Source organism: Gavialis gangeticus, unplaced genomic scaffold, assembly GCF_001723915.1.
Source record: "Gavialis gangeticus isolate Ggan-Ray unplaced genomic scaffold, GavGan_comp1, whole genome shotgun sequence".
Lineage (NCBI taxonomy): Eukaryota > Metazoa > Chordata > Crocodylia > Gavialidae > Gavialis > Gavialis gangeticus.
The window spans coordinates 1,588,359-1,611,288 of record NW_017729003.1 but is presented as its reverse complement, the minus strand read 5'-3'; the positions used below and the strand labels follow the sequence as shown (position 1 = coordinate 1,611,288).

The 22,930-nt window shown below is 43.2% G+C and overlaps 1 protein-coding gene across 3 annotated transcripts in view; it reads right to left on the bottom strand.

Moving 5' to 3' along the window:
- Positions 1-22,930, bottom strand: part of LOC109290933 (putative neutral ceramidase C) — a 68,566-nt gene that overhangs the window by 30,020 nt on the left and 15,616 nt on the right. For all 3 annotated transcript variants that reach the window (XM_019507761.1, XM_019507760.1, XM_019507762.1), the window contains 8 exons: positions 22,328-22,504; positions 21,748-21,875; positions 19,835-19,912; positions 17,511-17,631; positions 14,867-14,992; positions 13,158-13,244; positions 8,680-8,784; positions 8,471-8,552 (listed from right to left, as the gene is read on the bottom strand). In XM_019507761.1, the coding sequence (XP_019363306.1) occupies positions 8,471-8,552; positions 8,680-8,784; positions 13,158-13,244; positions 14,867-14,992; positions 17,511-17,631; positions 19,835-19,912; positions 21,748-21,875; positions 22,328-22,504 (904 nt within the window). The remainder of the gene's footprint in view (positions 1-8,470; positions 8,553-8,679; positions 8,785-13,157; positions 13,245-14,866; positions 14,993-17,510; positions 17,632-19,834; positions 19,913-21,747; positions 21,876-22,327; positions 22,505-22,930) is intronic.

The window sequence follows — 22,930 nt, the reverse complement described above, 5'->3', positions numbered from 1 at the left end:
AGTAAAGAAGCCAGAGGCTGGCACGCAATGCAGGCAAGAAGGCCAGTCAGTGAAAATGGCAATGGAGGCATCAGTGGGAGAGGGACAGGTTGGGGGGGGAAGGAAGATAAAAGTGGTTGTAAGAGGTAAAAGTAGAGAGGTACCTGGGGAGTCAGATGTCCAGTGGGTTGTAGTGTGTCAGAATTCCAATGTGTACATTGAGTCCATGAATTTCTGTATTCAGGAGATTAATGAAGTGAAGTTCATAGGCTCATCTGTGAAAAGTGCTTTGTAAATTTCATTTGAGGATCAGGCCTGAGAGATTAGAGACAGGTAGTTGGGTGTTCTTGTCTTTGATGGATTTTCAGTGTGAACTCATTCTGGTGTGCACTTGTTGCTTAGTGTCTCCTATGTATTTTCCATCAGGGCATTTGGTGCCATGATGGAAATATGTATTGTAAAAATAACTCCATACTGGAGCTATTGTTGGCAGGTTTTGCACATCTTGTCATGGCATGGTATGGATCCAGTCGGTGTATTTTGGGGTGTAGGAAGTTGGCTTCTGGTGATGATATTAGGGAGGTTCAGTGCTTGTTTGACCACCTTTCACAGACAAGCCTGTGAACTACACTCCATCAACCTCCTAGGTACAGAAACTCATGGACTCAATATAGACATTGGAATTATGACACACTACAACCCACTGGACTTCAGATTTCCCAGGTACCCCTCCACTTTTACCTGCTACATTCCCCTTCCCTGCTACCCCATCCTGTCTCTCATCTCCTGATGCCTCCATTTCCATTTTCACTGACTGGCTTTCTTTTTTTTAGTCCATTAGGGCCATGACTGAGATGAAGCTTGCAGCCCCCCTATCTATTATCTTTTCTGTCATGGAAAAGTCTTAAGTTATGGGTGCTGACAACACAGAAGAGTCAAAGCTAGCATGCGCACTTTAGTCTTTGAGTGGAAAATTCCAAGGCTCACCCAGCACGTGCCCCCTGGGTGACCCGAAGGCCTGTCAATCAAACGTGACCTACTTTTCACCATGCACATGCTCAGCTAGATACAAAGCTCAGTCAAACGCATGCTCAGTTCTCTGACTGCCTGACATAATCAGACCAGAAAATTCTGTGAGGGGAGCATTCTAATTGGCCACTAAATTCTTATAAAAGGTTAAGGAGCCCCTCCCTTGGGGGAAGACCCGCTGAACTGAGGACAGAGGCTGGTTCACAGGGACTGTCCCTCAGTTAGGCTCTGCGGCCTATCGGTCTCCTCCTATAGCGATTTTCCGATTCGTTCCTATTGATTTTCTGGCTTTCGATTTAATTGGCACCGGCTACGACTATGACTTCTGATACTGATTAACGGACTCTCAAACCGAACCTACCTTGATTCCACGGCTTCCGATCTCGGCTTTCATCCTCGACCATCCATCTGTCCCATCGTTCCGGCATCGACCTTGGCACTGTTTCAGTCAACTTTGGCATCGTTTACAACCCGCTTTCGTCCATGCTGGACTTTTGTTTCATTACAGTTCCATTGTTTGTCTGTCCCTTTTATGAACCATTGACCAGCCCTGGGACTATTAGGTTGAGCAGCCGCCCCTAGCCCTCCGGGGTTAGAAAGCAAGGGCTCACCTAAGAACCCCATGGGCCAACGGACCCCTTTGTTGTTTATACTGTAACCGAAGAAATTGCCTATGCCATCAAAGCGTAAGTTGAAATAAATCCACCTTGGTACTTATCAACACGCTTCTGTGCCACTCAGACTCTACCGCCACTAATCCCAACCTGTTCGCAAAACTCTCCAATTGCCACCCCGTTCCACCATGACCCCTGGGACCTTCATGAAGGGGGTATCCCAACATTTTCCAATAAGACATTGTGGCAGGCAAGAAGAGAAGGTACCCACAGAGTAGAGCTGGCATGGTCACAGGGCCCTAGGGGTATCGTGGCCATCTCTAGGGACCCTACTCCATGACAAAGTGCAGTTTCTCAGAAACCCCTGTACCTATATCTGCCTATAAACTGGCAGTCTTCATAGCCCCAGCAAGTGCTACCATGCCTGCTGTTTTTACCCCACTCCACCTTAACACACACGTGACTTGAGTTTTGCTTGTCTGGACCTTGGGGTGAAGTTTCCCAGAAACTTTTGCAGTTCTCTCCTTGAACCTTGGCAGGATTTTTGGCCTCAGCAGAGGCTATCCCTGCTATTTTCATTCAAATCAGGAAAGAAATGATAAAGTTATAGGCATTTTCATGATTCCCCATTATAGCCTATGGGCGAAACATCGAAACACATCAAAACAGCAAAACAGTTTTGATGAAACAAAATGGAACAGTGCTTCAAAACGGTGAAACGAAACACTGTCCCTTCAAAACAGCGAAACAGAAGTCGAAATGAAATGGTGCTCTTTTGCACAGCCCTACCGCGTAAATCATTTTCAAATAGACATTTAACTTTTTAGGTTCCTTTATAGATCCTAGTTCTAACTTATCAGTATTTCTAATGTGACTGTCACCATAACATCTAGGTAATGAACATGAGTTATAGGGGTGTGCAAAATGGGCTGTATTTGATTCAGATTTGGCCCAAATCAGGGGAGATTGATTTGACTCATTGAGTCGGACCACTGTCCCAATTCAATTCAGCTGAATACAAATCTGAAGATTAAATGCTGATTTGGAGAATCAGTGATTTGGCCATAGACACAACTTTACATGTTTTTTTCTACATACCTTGAAGTACTAGGCACAGCTTGTGAACACTGAGATGGTGGCTTTGAGTGTCCCACAGGAGTGTTGGAGGGGCCCCCACGCACTCTGCAGCAGACCTGGAAGTGGACCAGAAGTGCTACTGGTCCACTTCCAGGTCTGCCACCGAGCATGCTGGTGACTTCCCTGCACTCCTGTGGAATGCTCCATCCGCCCCACCATCTCAGCATTCACGAGCTGCCTGGTACCCTGAGGTATGTAGAAAAAACATTTAAAGTTGTATCATGAGTGACTACATACAGCTTGGAAACTTATAAGTTTATTAGGGGTGCTCATCAGGAGCTGGGGAACGTCTGTTCACCAGAGTGCCCCAAGGGATGACAAGATCGAATGGTCACAAACTCCACCGTGACCAATTCAGGAAGAACTTCTTTACTGTCTGAGCCCCCAGGGTTTGGAATAGACTGCCACCAGAGGAAGTTCAAGCACCCACTTTGAACATCTTCAAGACACATTTGGATGCTTATCTTGCTGGGATCGTATGATCCCTGCTGACTTCCTGCCCCTGGAGCAGGGGGCTGGACTCAATGATCCTCCAGGGTCCCTTCCAGCCCAAATGTCTACGAAAACTATGAAATCTATGAAGGACAACTGGTAACAGATAGGATGGCTAAAGCAGAGATTCTAAATTAATTATTTGCATCAGTGTTCCTGGACACGAAAATGAATACGCATCCCATTAGGACTTTAGACAAGCCCAGGATAGATACCAACCCACCAGCAGTTCATGCATACCTAGTAAGGGGGCATCTGGAGGGGCTGAATGTATTTAAGTCAACAGGCCCTGATGATCTTCACCCTACGGTACTTAGGGAATTAGTTGGAGTCATAGCAGACCCGCTGGCACAACTGTTCGAGTACTCGTGGTGCTCAGGACAAGTCCCAGAGGATTGGAAATGTGCCAATATGGTCCCTATTTTCAAGAAGGGGAGGAAGGAGGAGCCAGGTAACTATAGACCAGTTAGCCTCACCTCTATTCTTGGCAAGACCTTTGAGAAAATAGTTAAAGATCACATTTGCGGGGGTAAAGTAATGCTAAGGAGCAATCATCATGGGTTCATAGCAGGCAGATCCTGCCTGACCAATGTAGTTTCATTTTACGACCGGGTCACAAAATGCTTGGATGAGGGAACAGAAGTAGATGTTGTTTACCTAGACTTTAAAAAGGCCTTTGATACAGTGTCACACCCAATTCTTATAAATAAACTAAAAAACTGCAATGTAGATTATTACACAGGGTGGAAAATTGCCTTATGGGAATGCACCCAGAGAGTGGTGGTAGATGGGTCGGTTTCTACCTGGACAAACTGTAGGCAGTGAAGTCCCCCAAGGCTCTGTCCTGGGACCAGTACTATTCAATGTTTTCATTAGTGACTTGGATGAGGGAGTTGTAAGCACCCTGTCCAAGTTTGCTGACAGCACAAAACTATGGGGGGCAGGTAAACACACTAGAGGGCAGGGAGCAAATCTAAGAGGATTTGGACAGGCTGGGGAGGTGGGCGGAACAGAATAGGATGAAGTTTAACAGGGATAAGTGTCCTGTATTGCACCTGGGGAGGAAGAATCATCAGCACTCCTATAGTCTGGGAGGGACCATTCTAAGCAGCACAATTGCGGAAAGGGACCTCAGAGTCATAATCGACTCCAAAATGAAAATGAGTCACCAGTGTGATGAGGTAATAAGTAAAGCTGCACTCTTTGTTGCATAAGTAGGTGCATCACAAACAGGTCCAGGGAGGTGATACTTCCCCTCTATGTAGCATTGGTCAGGCTGCAACTGGAGTACTGCATCCAGTTTTGGTCACCACACTTCAGGAGGGATGTGGATAACCTGGAAAGGGTTCAGAGGAGGGCTACCTGTCTGGTTAAAGGCCTACAGAAAAAACCCTACGTGAACCAATTGGGAGACCTTAACCTCTTTAGCCTCCACAAGAGGGGGCTGAGAGGTGGTCTTGTGGCTGCCTAAAAACTCATTGCTGGGGTCAGCAGGAAGTGAGGGATACAATGTTTACCAGGGTGACAGTCAGGGTAACTAGAAACAATGGACACAAGTTAAAAGAGAGCAAATTCAGGCTGGGTATCAGGAAAAAGTTCTTCACAGTGAGGGTCGCCAAAATATGGAACAGGCTTCCAAGGGAGGTGGTGTTGTCCCCTTCCTTGGAAATACTCAAAAGGAGATTGGACAGACACCTGGCTGGGGTCATCTGACCCCAGCGCTCTTTCCTGCCCAGGGCAGGGGGTCGGACTCAATGATCAAACAGGTCCCTTCCAACCCTAATAACTATGAAACTATGTCCGAATCATCGAATCTCTCCAGATCAATTCAGAGTGTTCCAATTCGATTCAGAGAGATTAAAGGGTCTCCTGATTTGATTCAGATTCAGAGATTCAGCTGCCGAATTGGGCCAAATCTCTGCCAAATTGAATCAGCTAATGAAGCTTCGCACAGTCCTAATGACTTACATAAAGGACCACCCAGAAACTAGTTAGATCTCCCATCCTGTTCCTGCTTTAAAAGAGCTGTCTCTCTTTTCTCCGGCTTCTTGGTGTGTACAATAATGGATTGTTGAAATTTAAATATTTTAAATAGGATCATAAGATCACGACCCTTTTATATATGTCAGGAGATCATAGTTAAACCAATAGTACTCATTTGGAAAATGAGGCTACTAATTGGCCAAGTGCACTAGCTGAATTATAAAAGCACATTGTTAGTCTAAGTAATCAAATCACTTAAAAGTCCACTGTTACCATGTGATCTGATCAGAACAATGGGAATTCATAGTCCTCTTTGTGGATCTAGGAACTAGGAGCAAAAGGAAGCAAATAAAAAAATTAAATAAAAGTGCTAATCGTAATTGTGTAGAGAAACAATTAGGAAGAATTTGTAAATATAATATCCACTGCAAGCAGACAATAATTATAAATAGATCAATGTCAGAATGGTTAGAGGTATCAAGTGGGGTTCCACAGGGTATGCATTCTGTGTTGTTTATCTTCTTTATTGGTGATGTAGATTGCTAATAAAAGGAACAGAAAGCTTCACAAATTTGAAGATGGTACAAAATGAGGACAGACTGCAAACATTTTGAAGGATAGGAATAGAATTCAAAAGGAACTCGATAGACTAGAGACCAGGGCATTAGACATCAGAAGAAAATTGAGTGAAGAGAAAGTAAAAATGTGAGGTGTTACACCAAGGCAATGAGAGTCAAGTGCACAAATACAAAAGAGGAGATGATTGCCTAGGCAGGAAAACTACTGAGAAGCACTGAGTTCTAGAGCAGCAGATTCAACATGAACCAGCACCATGATGCAGTTGCTGAAAAAGCATGTGCAATTTTGGAGTGTATTAACAAGAATATTGTATGTTAGACAAGACAGGTGATAGTACCACTCTACTTAGTGCTAGTTAAGCCTCAGCAGAAGTACTGTGGGCAGTTCTGGGTTCTGCAGTTTAAGGATACAGAGAAACTAGAAAGGGTCCACAGGTGAATGACAAAGATAATCATAGAATCACAGAAATTTAGGGTTGGAAGGGACCTCATGAGGTCATCTAGTCCAGCCCCCAGCACAAAGCAGGACCATCCCCAGCTAGATCATCCCAGCCAAAGCTTTGTCTAGCCAGGTTTTGAAAACCTCCAAGGATGGAGCTTCCCTCACCTCTCTGGTTAACCTGGCTCCAGTGTACAGAAAAAAAAATTAGCCCAGCCATGGCCCTAAATTGAGACTTAAGATCACTTGCCCACACCCAGACTTAAATTACCAGCCTTTTTGTTCCCAGCTCACAACTCAAGCCCTTCAGCCACAGAAGAGGTCTAACATCCATAAAGTGGCTAAAATTCAGTGTATCTTAGGAAAGGTGAGAAAACTTGGTATGCTGGGGGAAAGGAGAGTAGGAGACCCATGATCGCAGCTTTCATATATTTGAGAAAATTCTATAAAGAAGGGGAAAAATAAAGTGTTCTCCCTTGCAGTAGAGGAAGACACAAAGCAAAGTTTTTACACTGAAGGAAAGCACATTCTGATTAAATCTCAGAAGAAAGTTACTTCCTGTCAGAACAGATGGGCAATAGAACATGCTGCTTACTACAGGCTTTCAAGAAGAGGCTGGTAAGGCATTCATGTGGGGTGGCATAGGAACAGCATGTCCTGCATTCATGCAGAGGCCTGAACTAGATGACCCTTGGGGCGCTAGTACACATGATGGGGGTTTAGTCCTCAGGGCTTTATTTTATGCCTCCTAAACTGAAAAGGTGGGGCACAGAATAAAACACTGAGCACTACTCCGTTTCAATTTTTCCACCCCAGTATGGTGAGAAGCCTGATCCTTTTTTTTTTTTTTTGTCAGAGCTGAAGCCTGCCTGCAGCTGGGAAGCAAGCTGCTGGAAGGCTGAGCAGTCCCCGAGCTGCAGGGGGCCCTGGTCCTTCCCTCTGCAGGGCTGCCTGAGCGGGCTTCTGCCTCAGCTCAGACTCCGCACCCAGCTGAATCCAACTCTTCCCTGACCCTGAGCAGCACCCAGCCTGCTAGCAGCCCACCCAGGTGGCCCCTGGGGGCACCACTACTGCAGAAGGACAGACTGGAGCGCCCTGCAGCTCAGGGGCAACTCACCGTCCCGTCCCGTCCCCCCCCAACTGCAGGAGAGATGAGCAGGTGCCTCTACCTCCACACACAAAAAAAAAAAAAAAATCAGGTTCCTCACTGTTTCTGCAGCCTCTTGCAGCCATCAGGATGTCTGGGGCTGCCCAGAAACAGGTTGGCTTGCCCCTGGGGCAGCATGGAAAGGTGACAGAAGGGTGGCTAGGTTTGCTGGTGGAAGTAACAGTGCATGGGGTGCAGGCTACTAGCTCATTGGGTCCTGCTGCAGCTTGGAGGCACCCAATCCAACATTTCCCTGAACCCGCCCAAGCTTCCAGTGCCTCATGCAACATCCCCAGCTTGCCCCAGGGGCAGCATAGGAAGGTGGCAGGAGGGTGGCTGGGTGTGCTGGCAGGGACAGTGCACAGGGTGCTAGAAGCCCAGGCTGGCTCAGTAAAGTGTTGGATCAGGTGCCTCCAAGCTGGGGCAGCACCTGGCCAGCAAGAAGCCCACCCAGGCTACCAGTGCCCCAGGCACCACCCCCGCCACATTCTCCAGCCACCAGCAAACCCAGCCACCCTCCTGCACTGGCCCAGGGGCAAGCCAGCCTGTTCCCAGGTAGACCCATGCATCCTGCCAGCCTCAGGAGCCTGCTGAAGGCAGAAGCAGTGAGAGGTCTGATCCTTTTTATTTTTGACAGAACTTACCCACCTGCCCTGTGGCAAGGGGGGTGAGCTGACTGCTGCATCATTGCAATTTGCAACATTGCTAACTAAACTACATAGTTTGCAATGATACAAACTCACTTAAAACCTCAAAAACTCTTACCATGTATAGTGTGATGCCATTAAACCACACAAAGTGATACCTTCATCACATGTACATGGTAATGGCATCATGTGTACAAATGCCCTTGATGCACCTTCCAATCATTTGACTCTGTGAGACTAAATAAAAAATGGAACTACCAAGATATATCTCCTTCAATAATTCTCTTGTGTATTGTTTTCTATCTCCATGCTTTCAAGACTGTAAGCTATTCAAGTCAAAGACCACGTTTTTCTGTTTTTGCACAGTGCCATGTAAACGAAAATGATCAGCCAAAAAAAATCTGTAGACTTTCTTCATTGCTTACCTTGCGTGAAATTGAAAGCTCCTACTCCATCAATAGTACCGGCAGCAAAGCTGTAGCCCAAGGCCGGTTTACATGTTTTAGCCTTAATAAAAGTATTATTAAAATTAGGTTATGTACTTTATCACCTCCCAGTCTAAAAATATAACAATTTTTCATTGAGAATTACTGAGAGCTCCTTAACTTTACCCAAGGAAGTTCATAGTACTTACTGTGTGTGTGGAATTGAACTGGACGGTGACGTCACTCATGTTTACCCACTGGTGAGCTGAACTTAGATTTCCTGTTATCTCTTGGGAAGCTGTTGCATACAGTTCCTAAAATATATATTGTATTTATTAAAATTACATACAACCTTCTGCAAATAATCCATTTATTGAAATATAGCAAATGGCATTTACAAATAGCTGCAAGGCAGAGAAATTATTTTGGTGAAGCCTCAGCTCCCTCCAGGGCAGCTAAAGGACTGATGGCTTCTAGGTAGAAGTAATGATGCACCTAAATCTAGGCAATGCCCTTATACTTGTGTAGTAGACTGCTGAGATGTAGTTCATAACCTGCTGAATCCTTGCTGCCCTGTCAAATATCACTTAGGGCATAAGAACAAGGTTCCTTACCCAGTCTCATCTTATGCCACTCTCTGCATGTCCCCTTTCTCTCTTTCAGAAGGATGGTTTCAGACAGTGTCCTTTGTGCATTTCTTCCATTTCACAACTAAAATGTACATTTTATTCTACAATTGGGAAAGATGAGCTGGACCAACTATACAGTTGTTTCAATAAAAGATATCACAGAAAAACCCTTGCATCTCATACATTTCCTGGACCACCACAACTACAAGAACATTCTAGCTCTACAATTTTATTCTATTGAAATGGCAGCTGATATTTTTGTTCTTTTGCTCTTTTATAATCTGTGTTGACAGTGTTCCTAATAGCACCATTAGTGAGTTAATGAATCTATCCTTTTCTGTAATTATAAGCAGCATCTTAATAGTTACATCCCCAAACTCACTTTATTCATCCATGTTGGCTAACCAAGTAGGGTTCTGCACAATACCCTATCTGAAAATAAATTATCTAGGCCGAGTACAGACGTTAGACTTATACTGGTATAAGTGATTGGAAACTGGTCTACAACCATAACTGAACAGAAGTTCAGCATATATAGACTGGTTTAAAAATGGGAGGACCCAATCTAAGATAAGCCTGGCTGGATTTGCTCCAAAATAATATCAGACTTAGTGATTTATATCAGACTGGTCTATGGAACTTCTGTACTAGATCCCTTAGTGACTCAAGTTAGGTTGCAGTCCCTCAGCATCCCAGGCTGTTTTGTAGGCCCATGCTAACCTCCACCTTTCACAGGGTGGCATGCTAGCCTCAGCCTGTGCTCTTCTGCTCTGGCTTTCACAGAAACAGCTACAGACACAAGGTGGGGCTGCATTGGCTATCAGCAGTGGCCAGGTAGCAGGGTGGGGCCAGCCTCAGCCCAAGCCAGCACAGTTGGGGGTGGGCTTGCACAGTGGGGTCCTCTGCTCCCCTCTCTACTGCCAGGCCTGCTTGACTGCCAGTGTGGCCCCCAGCACCACCTCCTGTGTGTAGCTGTCAGCTGGGCTGGGCAGCAGAGGCCCTGACATGCAGTGCCCCCCTCCTCCCCAGGTTGGCTGGCTCAGGTCTGGAGAGGCCAGGGCTCGGTCCCCATGGCAGGGACCTACTCTCCCTCCCCCACTCCACAGCTGCCAGCCTGCTGCTGGTGGGGGGGGGGGACAAGGGGAGGCTGGGGAGAGGTGCCACACTGGCCAATCTGGGGTGGCCAGCTGCTCAGCTGGGCTCAGCATTCCCTGGCAGTTTGCTGAGTACCCCCAACCTGCTGACCTTGGCCAGTGCAGGCAGCCTGCATGCCTCACCCACCAAAGGGTGAAAATCTCTTCTGTTTGCTTTTGGCCTAACCTCAGGCTCTTAGACTAAAGCATGAAACTCAGTTTGCTTCTGCCTCAGGCTTGGATTTTCTGCTACTTCCATAGTATGACCTATATTTATAAATAAGTTACCCTGAGACATAACCTTGCTGCTTTTTCTTAGTTACAGGAACTGCCTCATTTTCCATTCATGAGCATATAACTATAGCACCTACAGCTGTTGCTTAAACAGAGGAATAATATTGGGAAAGAATTGAATATATTTATATATTGATTTAATACCATTTAGCATCTGGAACAAGGAACAGAACCAATGAGCACCATTTGTCCAGCTGCTTTTCTGGAGATCAGCAGCAGACTAAGGGCCTACTTACATGTTAATTTTAGGCAGCTCCTAAAGCTCTGAACCTGGGGATTGTCTGCACATTAATATCTTTAAGTGGCAGCTCAGTGTTATGCTACTCCAGGGCAGGAGCCACATAAGCCAGCTCCTGTTCTGCATAACCCAGGCACTCCACACAGATGTGCTGCTGAAGTTAAAGGTGTGACCACAAGCTAGCACTAAACTGATGGGCATTTGTGTGGTTCACAGTATAACATATAAGAATGCCCTACATTTTCAGTAACTTCTAAATTCCAAAATAGTCATCAGCTTTGGTGTTCAAAAGCAAATCAGGCCTAGAACTTCATATAGGGTTTAGTGAAAAATTATACACAATGAAAGATGTTGGACACTGAATTAATTGTTTATGTATCTAAAATCTTGTGAATCTAGTTTCTAAAGCTAATAGCAAAAAGAAAGTCTCAAGTTAAGGAAAAACAGATGTCTCTATCAGGCTGTAGTCAAGGCACCTTTGTTTCTGTCCTTTTAACACCACTCTGGATCATTGTCTTCCTTGTACTTGCTTGCAAATACCTTGCCCAAATGGATAGCCTCTTCACTAGATATATAATTCTAATTTGTTCATTAGCTGTTCACAACCAAAAGATAGCACCGTATTTACTCAGTTCCAAGACAAGGTTTTTTCCCCATTCATCATGGGGAAAACAAAATCTTGTCTTAGAATTGAATATTGAACCATGCCAGCTGGGAATTGGAAACTGGGAGAAGCAGCTGTGCGGGGAGCCCAGCTGGGCGAGAGGCAGCATAAGTAGTGTGCAGATTCCTGCTTCCAGAAATTTCTCCCTGCCCGGCTCCCCTCCCTTATCTCCCTTGCTGGCACAGAGCTGGACAGGGAAGGGGAAATCAGAGTGCTGCTGCTGAGGTCTCCAGCCAGCCAGGCTCCCTGCACAGGGGCTCCCCCAGAGCTCCCAGACAGAGTGGTCGTGACTCTCAGATGTTACAGGCACAGAAGAGCTCCAAACTGGGCCTGCCCCATGCTGAGGGGAACAGCTGTGGCAGTGGACAAATTCCTCCTTCCAGCCTGCTCGCAGCCTGAGCAGAGATGGGGATGGGGAGCCAGGCAGGAAAGGAAGACCTTGTAGCCCTCCCACTCAGCTCTGGGCCTCCCCCACCCCCGTTGTGTCCAGATCAGCGCAGAAAACAGTATAAGGGGGAGAAGGCAGGCAGGGGTAGGTAGGAAGCAAGTGATGGGGGCAGGCAATGGGGAGGGGTGAGTGGGTGGGGGCAGGTACTAGGGGGCAAGGGTCACCTCCCTGCCACCTGTCACCCCACCCTTGCTTTCCCCAGGATCTCCCCCACTGTCCCAACTCCTACTTTCCCCCCTGACTTCCTTCCTCTGCTTTCCCCCTGCAGCTGCTTTCCTGCTGCAGCAGGGGGAAAGAGAGGATGACAAAGTTAAGACAGCCATCCAATGATTAGATTCTAGACATGGAAAATTATAACAAATTTATAATGTTATATGTTTAGAATCTAGTTATTGAGTGTGGAGAGTCATCTTGGATTTGGGTAAATATGGTGTTTTCTTCTTTTTGATGCACTTTTTAATCTTTCAGCAACTAGTAATTTTCTGAAGTACATATATAGAAATACTATGTATGACGTAATAGAAGTTACACAGATTTGGTAACATTGTACAAAGTACAATTTGCTATGTCATAGGTATACAGAAACGGAACAGGAATACCACCCATAATATTAACATGTTGAAGATTATTTCTCTCTAAATGAATCTCATGCAGGTTCCACTGAACTAGAACAGTATCTTCTGACCTATAAATCACTGTCATTTTAGAGCACTTTTATTGTAAACACTGAAAATAGCAATTAAAAAGAAAACTGCTATAATCAAGCCTGCTCTTGTTGCTAATTTATTGGATCTGCTCCAGTTCCTACAAGCTGCTACCCCTGAATTGCTGAGAGAAATAGTATTGCATTTGCTGCCTTTGACAAAATACTGAGCCAGTGAAGGACTGCTCCTATACTCCAGTGGGTTTTAGAAGTTAGAAAGGCTTTTACAAAATAACCACAAAATTGTCACAGCTTTTCTGTGGTGTGGGTGTCCTCCACATTTTACAGACATTTATAGAATCAAAAGCCAAAATTTTCAAACTCTGCGGCCTAATATTAGGCTACTAAATGAAAGGCAACTCAAAAGTTTTATCTATCTTTTTCCTGACTACATAAAGGTGGATTTAGATGCATAGTTATGTATACTATCTTGACTTGGTATAGGTATACTATCTGGACTTGAATATTTTGAGAATGTCTAACAAAGATGATTTTCAGTAACTCACTAAAGAAATTTTGATTTTGCAATTACTGCATTTAAATACAAATTGAAAAAATAAAGGTCTAACCTAACTCACCTTTGCTTTCAAATAGATATTTTGCCCTATAATTTTTGTACTGTCGAACATATCAGTGCCAGGACCCACAGCCATGCACATTTTGGCCTGTTAAGAACAAAAATTAAGTGCAAATAATTAAGTGCAAATTAAAAACATTAATACATAAGACATCCTAGTAGCAGTATGAGGTGCTTATTTTGGAGCAAATTAAAATACAAATCAGCTTCATTATTATTATGAAGAAATATTTACTTTCAATAAACAATCTATAATCCAGGCAGCAAAAACCTTACCACTGATGTGCTATGGTAAGGCACATATTTTCTGTAGCATGCTAGTGCTAAATGTCATGGAAATTCTCAGCAAGTGCATTAAGTTCCAAAACGGAAGATTCTGAATTCAGTACAATTTTTTTTGCATCATTAGCTATGAGGTGATATTGAATTCATTTTATGCTGGGCTAAAATTTTCTGTGGAGTTTGTACAGACCATGCAATTACTTATTAAACATTTCAGTTTACATCCATTTACCATCCAATGCCTTTGACACAATATGTAGTCTCTCTCTCAGTGGAAAAACATGCTACAGGAGTGTCGCAGAGCACCTCGGTGCTCTGCTTCTATAAAGAGGGGAGGTGTGTAGCAGGGCACTGAGGTGCCTGCTACCTATGGAGCAATAAGTAAGGAGCCCAGCTGCTGGTTGCCAGGGCAACCAGTAGAAGTCAGCTGACAGGAAGGGGCAGGGCCTGGCCCCTATGTCATTCCCAGGCTGAGGCCAGGCAGGCAGTTCCCTGCTAGCAGTCGTAGAGGAAGGAGCTCTGCCAGACTGACCAAAGAGGAGAGGCTAGACCACAGGTATAGCTGTGAGACTGGGGGAAGGATAGAGCACCCCTGATGTGGCGGGACTAAGATAGCCAAGCAGCTTGAATTTATATTGTAGCCAAGAGGCTTGAGTTTCTGTTTGCTGTTTACAACCGGTGGTTTGGGCGAGGCTATTAGGGGTTGGAGGAGGCCTCATTGGGGACCCACGGTAGTGTGAGGACCCTGGTGCCAGAGAGGGTGCAGCATTTGGGGTGCACTGACCCCGGCCCCAAGAGAAGAGGAGTGGAAAGTTGGAGGCCAGGTAGGGCCAAGGCTGCCTGAGTCTTGCAAGGGGGTTCGAGACCCCAAAGAGGAGAACTGGGGCCAGGCACTGCTACAGCCACCTCAGCCCACCTGAGAGAGACAAGCCCCAGAGCCATGGGGGCAGCGAGACAAGCCCCAACAACATCCAGTACATCAGTGAGGCTTGGGGCGTGGTACATGGGTGGTTGGAGCCATGCTTGGCCCATAAGGCTGCGCTGCATGGAAACCCCATTATAAGAACAGAACACGTGACAGCAGGAGAAAACCGTGTCCAAGAGGACAAAAGGCAGCCTCCCTTTAATACTTAAGATCAAGACGTGGTGGGTGAAATTTGAGGGTGCTTAAAGTAAACTTGGCACAGTAGGGGCGCTAGAGGAGATCACGGCCACCCCTAGGACCCATCTCCATGGCAGGGAGGAAGTGGCTGCCCTAACAAGACTTCTTAACCCATGGACTCTAGATATAAGTAACAAGTCCAGGACAAAGTGTTCCCTTGCATCTAATTTCTTCAGGGGAAACTAAGATCTGTGCCTATATTTGCAAGTCTTTCGTTATACTTCACCTTTAAGAAAATATATTTAGATCAAATAACATATACTTACCCCACCTACAGGGCAGTAACTTTGGGGGTTATCACAAGACTCTCCTGTGTTTATGCAGTGTGGGCCCTTGGTATTAGGTGACACATCTCCCAGGTTAGATGATGCAAAGGCTGCTACAAAGGAACCCTGATGAAAATGCAAACACAGGTGATTGCCTCTCAGCCTTTTGCAGTGATTAGCATCAATGTACAGATATGACATATCAGATATTTTAATAAAAACCTGTTGATGTAACAGAAAGATGTGAAATAAATACCCATGTAATAAAAATATATTTGTTTGCAATTTCTCAGTTTGTCTAAAAGAAGGTATCATTTTGGAACCAAGAGTTCTAAATTTTGTATGTAATATCCTGCTCTTGATACGTCCCACAGGACCACGGGCATACAACTGGTAGCAACAGAACAGAGAAATTCTCTGAAGTGACTAATGACAATGGTTGCCAGGTTTTGAGGTGCCACATGAAAGGGATGGTCAGAACAGACTGGGCACAAGCTTTCAAATCAAGCTTCTCCAAAACTGTTAATGCTCAATAATGTAACTAGTCACTCTTGAAAATGTAGTCAGAGGTTTTTGCTTTGGGATTCTTTAATTATAACATTTTAACTAAACTTTAACATCAATGCTTTGGATGTACATAGTAATCCTTGGCCTGAGGATCTCAGAGCCTTTTTAATCTTTCACATCTCAGAACAATTTAGCTGTAGGTGAGAACTGTTATTGTTCCTCAACTGCTATTCCCTTTTTATAAGGAAGTTAAGGATCTGACTCAGCATCATGCAGTAAATTAAGTTACTTCTATGGGCAAACTAACCATCTCTGGCAGTGGGACCTTCAAACACACTCTGATGCTCAACGTGGATGTCTCCTAGACTGAAAGCAGCATAGCCTGCTTTTGTAGCATGCTAACTAGCGGTGCTGAGTGACCGTTCCAATTAGCTTGCCCCATCCGCCTAAATAGATGCGACTACACTGCTTCCACTTGAAAAGGAACCTACCAAAAGCTGCATGGCACACTCCTGAACACTGCCATGAAGAGTAAGTTTACTGTGTAGACATGGCCTTGTGGCAGGTGCAGGAATAAAAACCAGGTTTCTTGACTTTCAGGTGCAGTCAAACCCCACTCCTTTTTTCTATGTTCTAATAAAGAAATTTTGACCTGAAATTTAAGTAGCAGACTATTGCTTCAGTGATATTCCCTGACTCATACTAAATGTTCCAGCTAGCGCTCCTATTTTCTCTCTTTTTACCCTCTCTTATTCCCTGTTTCGAATACCCAATCATAGGTATTAAATACTAGCAAACATTACTCCTCCTTTTGCATGACTTTCCCACTTCACCTATTTTTCACTTCGGTTTCTATTGGCTGCTCAGTAACTAAAAGCACTCTAAGTTCATGCAATTTATGGGAACCACTGAACACTGCACATGATTGCTTAAATTAGCATTAAAGTAACAAGTAAAATGTGTAAATCAAGGATGGATCAATGCACCTATATAGTGTGTTCTTTTCTCATACACCATGCTCTTATCTTTCATTTCAGAGGGCATACCTCTCACCACTCCTATACTGTCAACTATTTAGCCATGACTTCAAACATGCTCAGCAGTCTAAGTAGCTCTAAATCTAAACCAAGGTATGTAGGTCTGAATCGATGCTGGGTCTGAGTCTTCAAAAACTTGCCACATTTTTAACATCCATGCATATGTGTATTCCCACTGAAGTTAACAAGATGACTCATTGGTTGCAGGACTGAGGATTTTTTTTTTTATAAAAGCTTTTATAAATTGAGCATTAAAAGTGCTTCTATGGACACACTAATAAACTTCATTATTTAATTTCCAACCCATCATGAGTTTAAAATTTGGACTCCATTTAACAATATGAGGCTCCCTTTCCAGTTCAGATAGGATAGTATTAGAAGGGTTAAAAAAAATTCTGCTAGGTAAAAAAAAAATCAGTTTAAATAGAAGATGTAAATAACGCAGCCACTTTTGTCAGTTTTGTTTTTGTTTATCTATTTGGACAAAATAGTTTGAAAGATTTGTGACCACTTACTCGTCACATTTAAATGTCAATGGAAATACTTTTTTGGTTTTTTTTAAAAAGAATAACGTGGACCTTCAGGTTTTGAAATCCAAACACTGGACATTCCCAAGAATGTACACAAATCAGAAATAGATCTGGAGGGAAAATGAGTATAAAACCCAGGACCTGATCCTACAAATATTTATCCATATGCTTAGTTTTATGCCTGTGTGTAGTTTCCATTGGAACAAATATACTTTGGAAAACTGAGTATGTTTAAAGTTAGAACAAATTTTGAATCTAATCATATTAAAATCTATTCTATGTTGAAGTGCTGCTAATTACAATTTTGGAAAGCAAATATACAGCTGCTGCCTTGCAGGGTCTCCTTTCTATTATTAGAAAAAGCAGTTGCCTTGTAATTTTTCTTCCCTATAATTAGAAGGAATAAATGATAACGTGACTGATGAATCTGTACTGTGTAGCTGCTGCATTTATTCCGCTGCCTGGGATCACTGTTTGAATGAGGCTGCTTCTATCCATAAAAGATATTTTGTTGACTCTTAAATTTTATATTCTCTCCCAGGCCTTGGGGTAGCCATAAAACATTCCAACCTCTCCGGGAAGCAGTCCTTTGTTCTTCTCTTGTTCAAACAGGTAAGATGCGTACCCCATGTTGTCACCATTTACAAGATGATTTGTGTTGTTCATGCTGACTGGGTGAACAGCAAACCAGCTAAAAAATAACCAGAAATCAAATATTAACGCAATTCAATAAATACATTCAACGTATATTATAGCTGATTTATTAATGCCTTTCTTATTGGGGTGGGAAACGGGAAAGGGAGAGACAGTGATAGTAATCTAGAGCTAGATAAATAAATGCAGAGTTCTCCCCATCTCTCATTTCTCTCTCCTCCTCTACCTGAATGCAAACATCTGGTCCAAATTTCCCTTAGCTACTGCCAGCTGAGTCATGCTCAAAACCATTTGGAGAACTCTATTATCTCCCTGCTGACAAAGATTACCCAAATTCATGGGACTATGAGAACTGCTGTGGCTGGCCCAAAGTAAGAAGAATGCAGAGTCTGCTGCTTAAGAAGAGAGGAGGGTCATAGAGCCTCAGGACCAGGAAATTATCTCACCAGGACCCTGAACTGCACCTGAGGGTGTGGACTTTGAGACACTGATAACTAAACTAATCTATGCTCCACCAGTAATAACTCTATCATAAAATACCCTAATGACAGGACAAACTTAGGTTTGTTGCTTCAACTTGAACATTCTCACCTGAAACGAGTCAGTTTCTCTCTTTTTCTCTGTTTCTCTCATTTCTATAGCAGATGTTATTAGCTATTGCCTGATACAATGACAGGCTAAATGCCTAATCCAAAGCTCACTGGAGTCAGTGAGAGCCATTCTACTGTCTTCAATGGACTTTGGCTCAGACTTAACTGAATAGGTAACTTGCATATTGCACTATTTACATGCAACTACTTCCATCATTTTCCTGTTAGAGCTTAAAGTATTTTAGCTTCATTCATAGCTTGACCCCAAATTCACCAGAACAAATTAGCTCACCCGTGCTTAAAATCAGGTTGGCCTCTTGTATTAATTTGTGCCTTTAGCTACTAATGTACACATATTCACTGCATATTAGAGACTGTGCATGTTTATTCCTGCAGTTTCAGTCTTTTCCCCCTTAAATTTAAAGCATGTGCTCATCTTTAAAACCTGCTTACATGCCAAGATTTAGGACTATTCCCACAAAAGAAAGGTGGTTAATAAAAGGGAAAATGTGTTCTCTTCAGACTACCTATTTCTATGTGGCCAAAGAAATTTTGCTCCAACAGCAACAACAAAAACACCCTTTATAGCAAGAAACACCTGGGGAAATGCTAACCCCCAAACAAAAAGCAAGGAGAATTATCAAGCAGGAGTTTGTAGGCAAACTTTTTTGCAACTGTCATCAATTGGCACCAGCCTCAATTAGTTAAGATGTAGACCTTAAAAATTAACATCTTTTATAAATAGGTCCTTGTGATGGTTAATGTACAAAGTTGTGTGATGGCTCCTTGTGACATGACATGAATTTATAGAAGATCTTGTAGAACAGCTGTACTTCTTCCACACTGAATACTGTCTATGAAACACCACCATACTCCCATATAGCCCTCTTTAAAAATGGAGTATAGAGCATAAACCAATGTATAATAATCTCCCTGTACAATAAAGTTTCAGGTTCCCCATAGCGGAGCTGAACCCTAATCAATTTTTTGTATCTTGAGTTCAATGTCAAAGTTCAAATGTTGGCAAAATCACTGCAAGTTTATTCATTTGCCTGGCCCGGAGGCCAGACCTTTGTGCAATGCAGTTCAGCTTCAAATCTCTAAACAGAAAAATATGCCATTAATATGAAACATTAGACACAGCAACTCACCACATAAGGTCAGGTCACTAGTAAGAAAATGACATGTTTTACATGAAATCCAAAGCATTTTATAAAACAGGATAGTAGAAGGGAGATTTTTATGACTTATTTTAGATCCCTTTCATGGGGGGAAAGAGGGGGCAGTGTGCCCCTCAGCTAGGGGAGATTCCCCTAGTGAAGGTACAATGGAAGACATTGGTCAGGATGCTTTCCAAAGACTCCCTTACCAGTCATATACAGTGCAGAAGTGTAGTAGAGGAAGGGTCTAGGTATATGATGGTGTGGAGATTGTGGTGGGGGATGCTGAAGCCCACAGGAAAGACTGGAGGAACATAAAGGTAATTTAAAGCTTGATATTAGATTCACTCCCTTGTCCTAAAGTTTGCATTTTAATGAAGGAAAAGGGGGTAAATGTTATTAATGGTTAAAAAATGAAAAATAATGAAATATAAAAGGCATCTTTTGGGATGAAACTACAAGGGCTTGTGGGGAATGTAGGACTCAGTACCTAATAAAGCCTAGCTCCTGTCCACTCACATCAACCATCTTCAGTATCACCATTTCTTTGTCTGTATTTGATGAATACCTAGATGAGAAAACAGAGAAGCCAATCTCACACTTTGTAAAAAGAGACATTAAATCTGTAATATGGCAAAAAATGAAAATGAAGACACATTACCAGGTTCTTACTGCTATGTTTAAGGAAAGTCATAGTGAATAGCTACTAAAGTCAGTGAGAAATCCACCGGTTGATCTTACACAGCGCTTGTATGTGTTCTGAGGAACTCTAACTCTAACTCTCATTTTGCTAATATTTTCAACTAATTGTTTTACACGACAGCTGCTGAGGTAGCTTTTTAGTCCTGACAGAGTCTGATGCATTTTTAATTTATACCAATCACTGTGGTGTTTAATGAGAAATAGGTAATAACTGAGAATACTACCCCTTTGTACTTGTGGCACAAATGGAATGGGGATCTGCAAAGATGACTTTCAGGTTACTCTCTGCAACCTATATTCTGAAAAGTTTGTGTTGCAGAGGCTTATATCCTGCATATCTATGCACCCTGTAGCCTGAAGAAAGCAGAGAATAGATGCAGTGTTTTATGCCCTGACCCTGTACCTAAATCTTGACACATTTGTTTCAGTTCCAGCCTATGAGTCAGTCTGATTTAGAGGCCAGCCAGGACAGGCCCCTTCAGAGTGTGTAATTCTCTGAGGGTTATTTCTGCATCATTTAAAATCACTTCATGATAAAGGAGAGTAATAAAAGAGTTTCTGCATAATAGAGAATCAGGTTCATGAAATCTGCTTGTGTCTCTCATTTGGCAGCAACAGCACTCATATGTTTCTTTTAAACACAAGAATGTTCCAAAGGGAAGAAAGTCAACCTATACCTTGCAATGTATCATTTCATTCCAAAAAGCCAGCTGGGGTAGATCATTTCCTGGACAAACATTATCAGAAATAATATGGCACACTAGGGCTGTGCAAAATGGGACCTATTCGATTCTGATTTGGCCCGAATCAGGGACAGCGATTCGATCCATTAATTCAGATCACTGTCCCTTATTCGATTTGGCCAAATCTGAATCTGACGATTTGATGCTGATTCGGCAAATCAGTGATTCAGGCACAGGCACAGCTTTAAATGTTTTTTCTACATACCTTGAGGTAGAAGCACGGCTTATGATTGCTGCGGTGCTGGGGCAGATGCAGCATCCCACAGCACCACAGGGGGGCCCTCAAGCGTGCTCAGCAGCAAACCCAGAAGTGGACCAGAAGTACTTCCATTCCACTTCTGGGTCTGCCGGGAAGTACGCTGGGGGGGCCCCTGGCCTGGCAATCGGCCTCAGAGGGACCCCGGGTGCCCCTCCAGACCCAGGAGGCACCAGTCGCTGAGCTAGAGGAGTATGGGGGGCCCCCAGCACACTCCCTGGTGGATCAGGAAGTGGAGCGGAAGTGCTTCTGGTCCACTTCCAGGTCTGCTGCTGAGCGTGTTGGGTACCTCTGCTACCTAGAGATATGTAGAAAAAACATTTAAAGCTGTCTCTATGTCCAAATGGCCAAAAACTGTCCAAATCAATTCAGAGAGATTAAAGGGTCCTATGATTCAATTCAGATTTGGAGATTTGGCCACCAAATTGAGCTGAATCTTGGCCAATCGAATCACAGACCAAAACTTTGCACAGCCATATGGCACACCTGCCCAAGGACACAGCAGGAAAATGAGACACTAAGCACCTTGGTGAACTGGTTGCCATAAAACAACCAAAATAGCCCTTAGTACAAGGCCCTGACTTAGGGCCCTTTATGCCTGAGAATCTAAGAAATGTAGTTCCCCAGTACTATGATCCTGGAATAATTTCATGGCAATTGTTCATGTTTGTTATTAAGATCTATAATTTTTCCCTTCTTTACCTGCGTATTTCAAGTGGTGGGTTCTGAAGATAAGAGTAAGGACTTCTGTTGATCTGGCTGTTTTCTACTAAGCCTTTATTGATAAAAATCCTTCCTCTCCTCATATTCTGGTGTGCTATATCAATGCTCTGAAAATAAGAACAGCAAGAAACCCAGTGCAGTAACAGCATATAAAGAAGCAAATATCCTTTTACAGCAAACATAAGGAGTCCAGACATGGAACAGTGAATAATTACACCTAGATGATCTGAAAACTGCTGCACTTGTATTAAAATACTATGTACTATAAATTTTTAGCAATTAGAACTTATGTCAGTCAAAATAATTAGTATTTTCAATTTATATTAAATCATCATTCTAAAGAAATGCTTTAGCATTTTGTGTGGTGAGTTGACATAGCCTATAAATAGCTATATAAAATATTTTAAGAAACAAGCTGATGGTATGAAAAAACATTAAAAACTAATAACCCAGTGAGAGATCTGAGCATGGAGTAAAAAGCAAAAAATAATACACAGTTTTTCCTTCTTCACCCACTACTTTCTCATTTTAACTGAGAAAATTAACTTTTAACACCTACCTTGACAATGCCATTGACGATGGCTTTAAGGGATGGCTCGATAAACCCCTTGCCAGTTATCATAAAAAGTGTGAATTGGAAGTACCCAGCAGGCCCTGAATGGGTGTGAGTGCCACTCAATACAACATTGTCTTGTCTGTATAGATCCCCATATTTACTCTTCAGTTGACTGAGTACCTGAGGAGAAGATGACAGTTATTCCAGGCTAATTTTCTAACATCTGAGAAGGTAAAGGATTTGCTAGTCCTTGCACTGAAGCAGTAATCCTGGATTTATATTTATTTTTATAGTAGTATCAAAATACATTTTCCCAAACAGGAAAAAATCCTTTAATCTTCCCCATCCCCGAAATACCCACATGTCCATGATAGAACAATAGAAAAAGTATCCCTTTATTTAGCTACAACCCCTTCATGATGTTAAATCTGGCAAATAAAAGCTGCTGTGATTTTTTTTTTTACAGCCAATCTCATATACTAAAGGGCTTAGTCTGTCTGTCTGTTCATCCATAATGCTCTTGGAGCACAATGATTGGTTAGTGAAATAAGCAGAATGTGAAGCGCTGCCATGATGGCGAAGCAGAGGGGACAGAGTGGTGCTAGC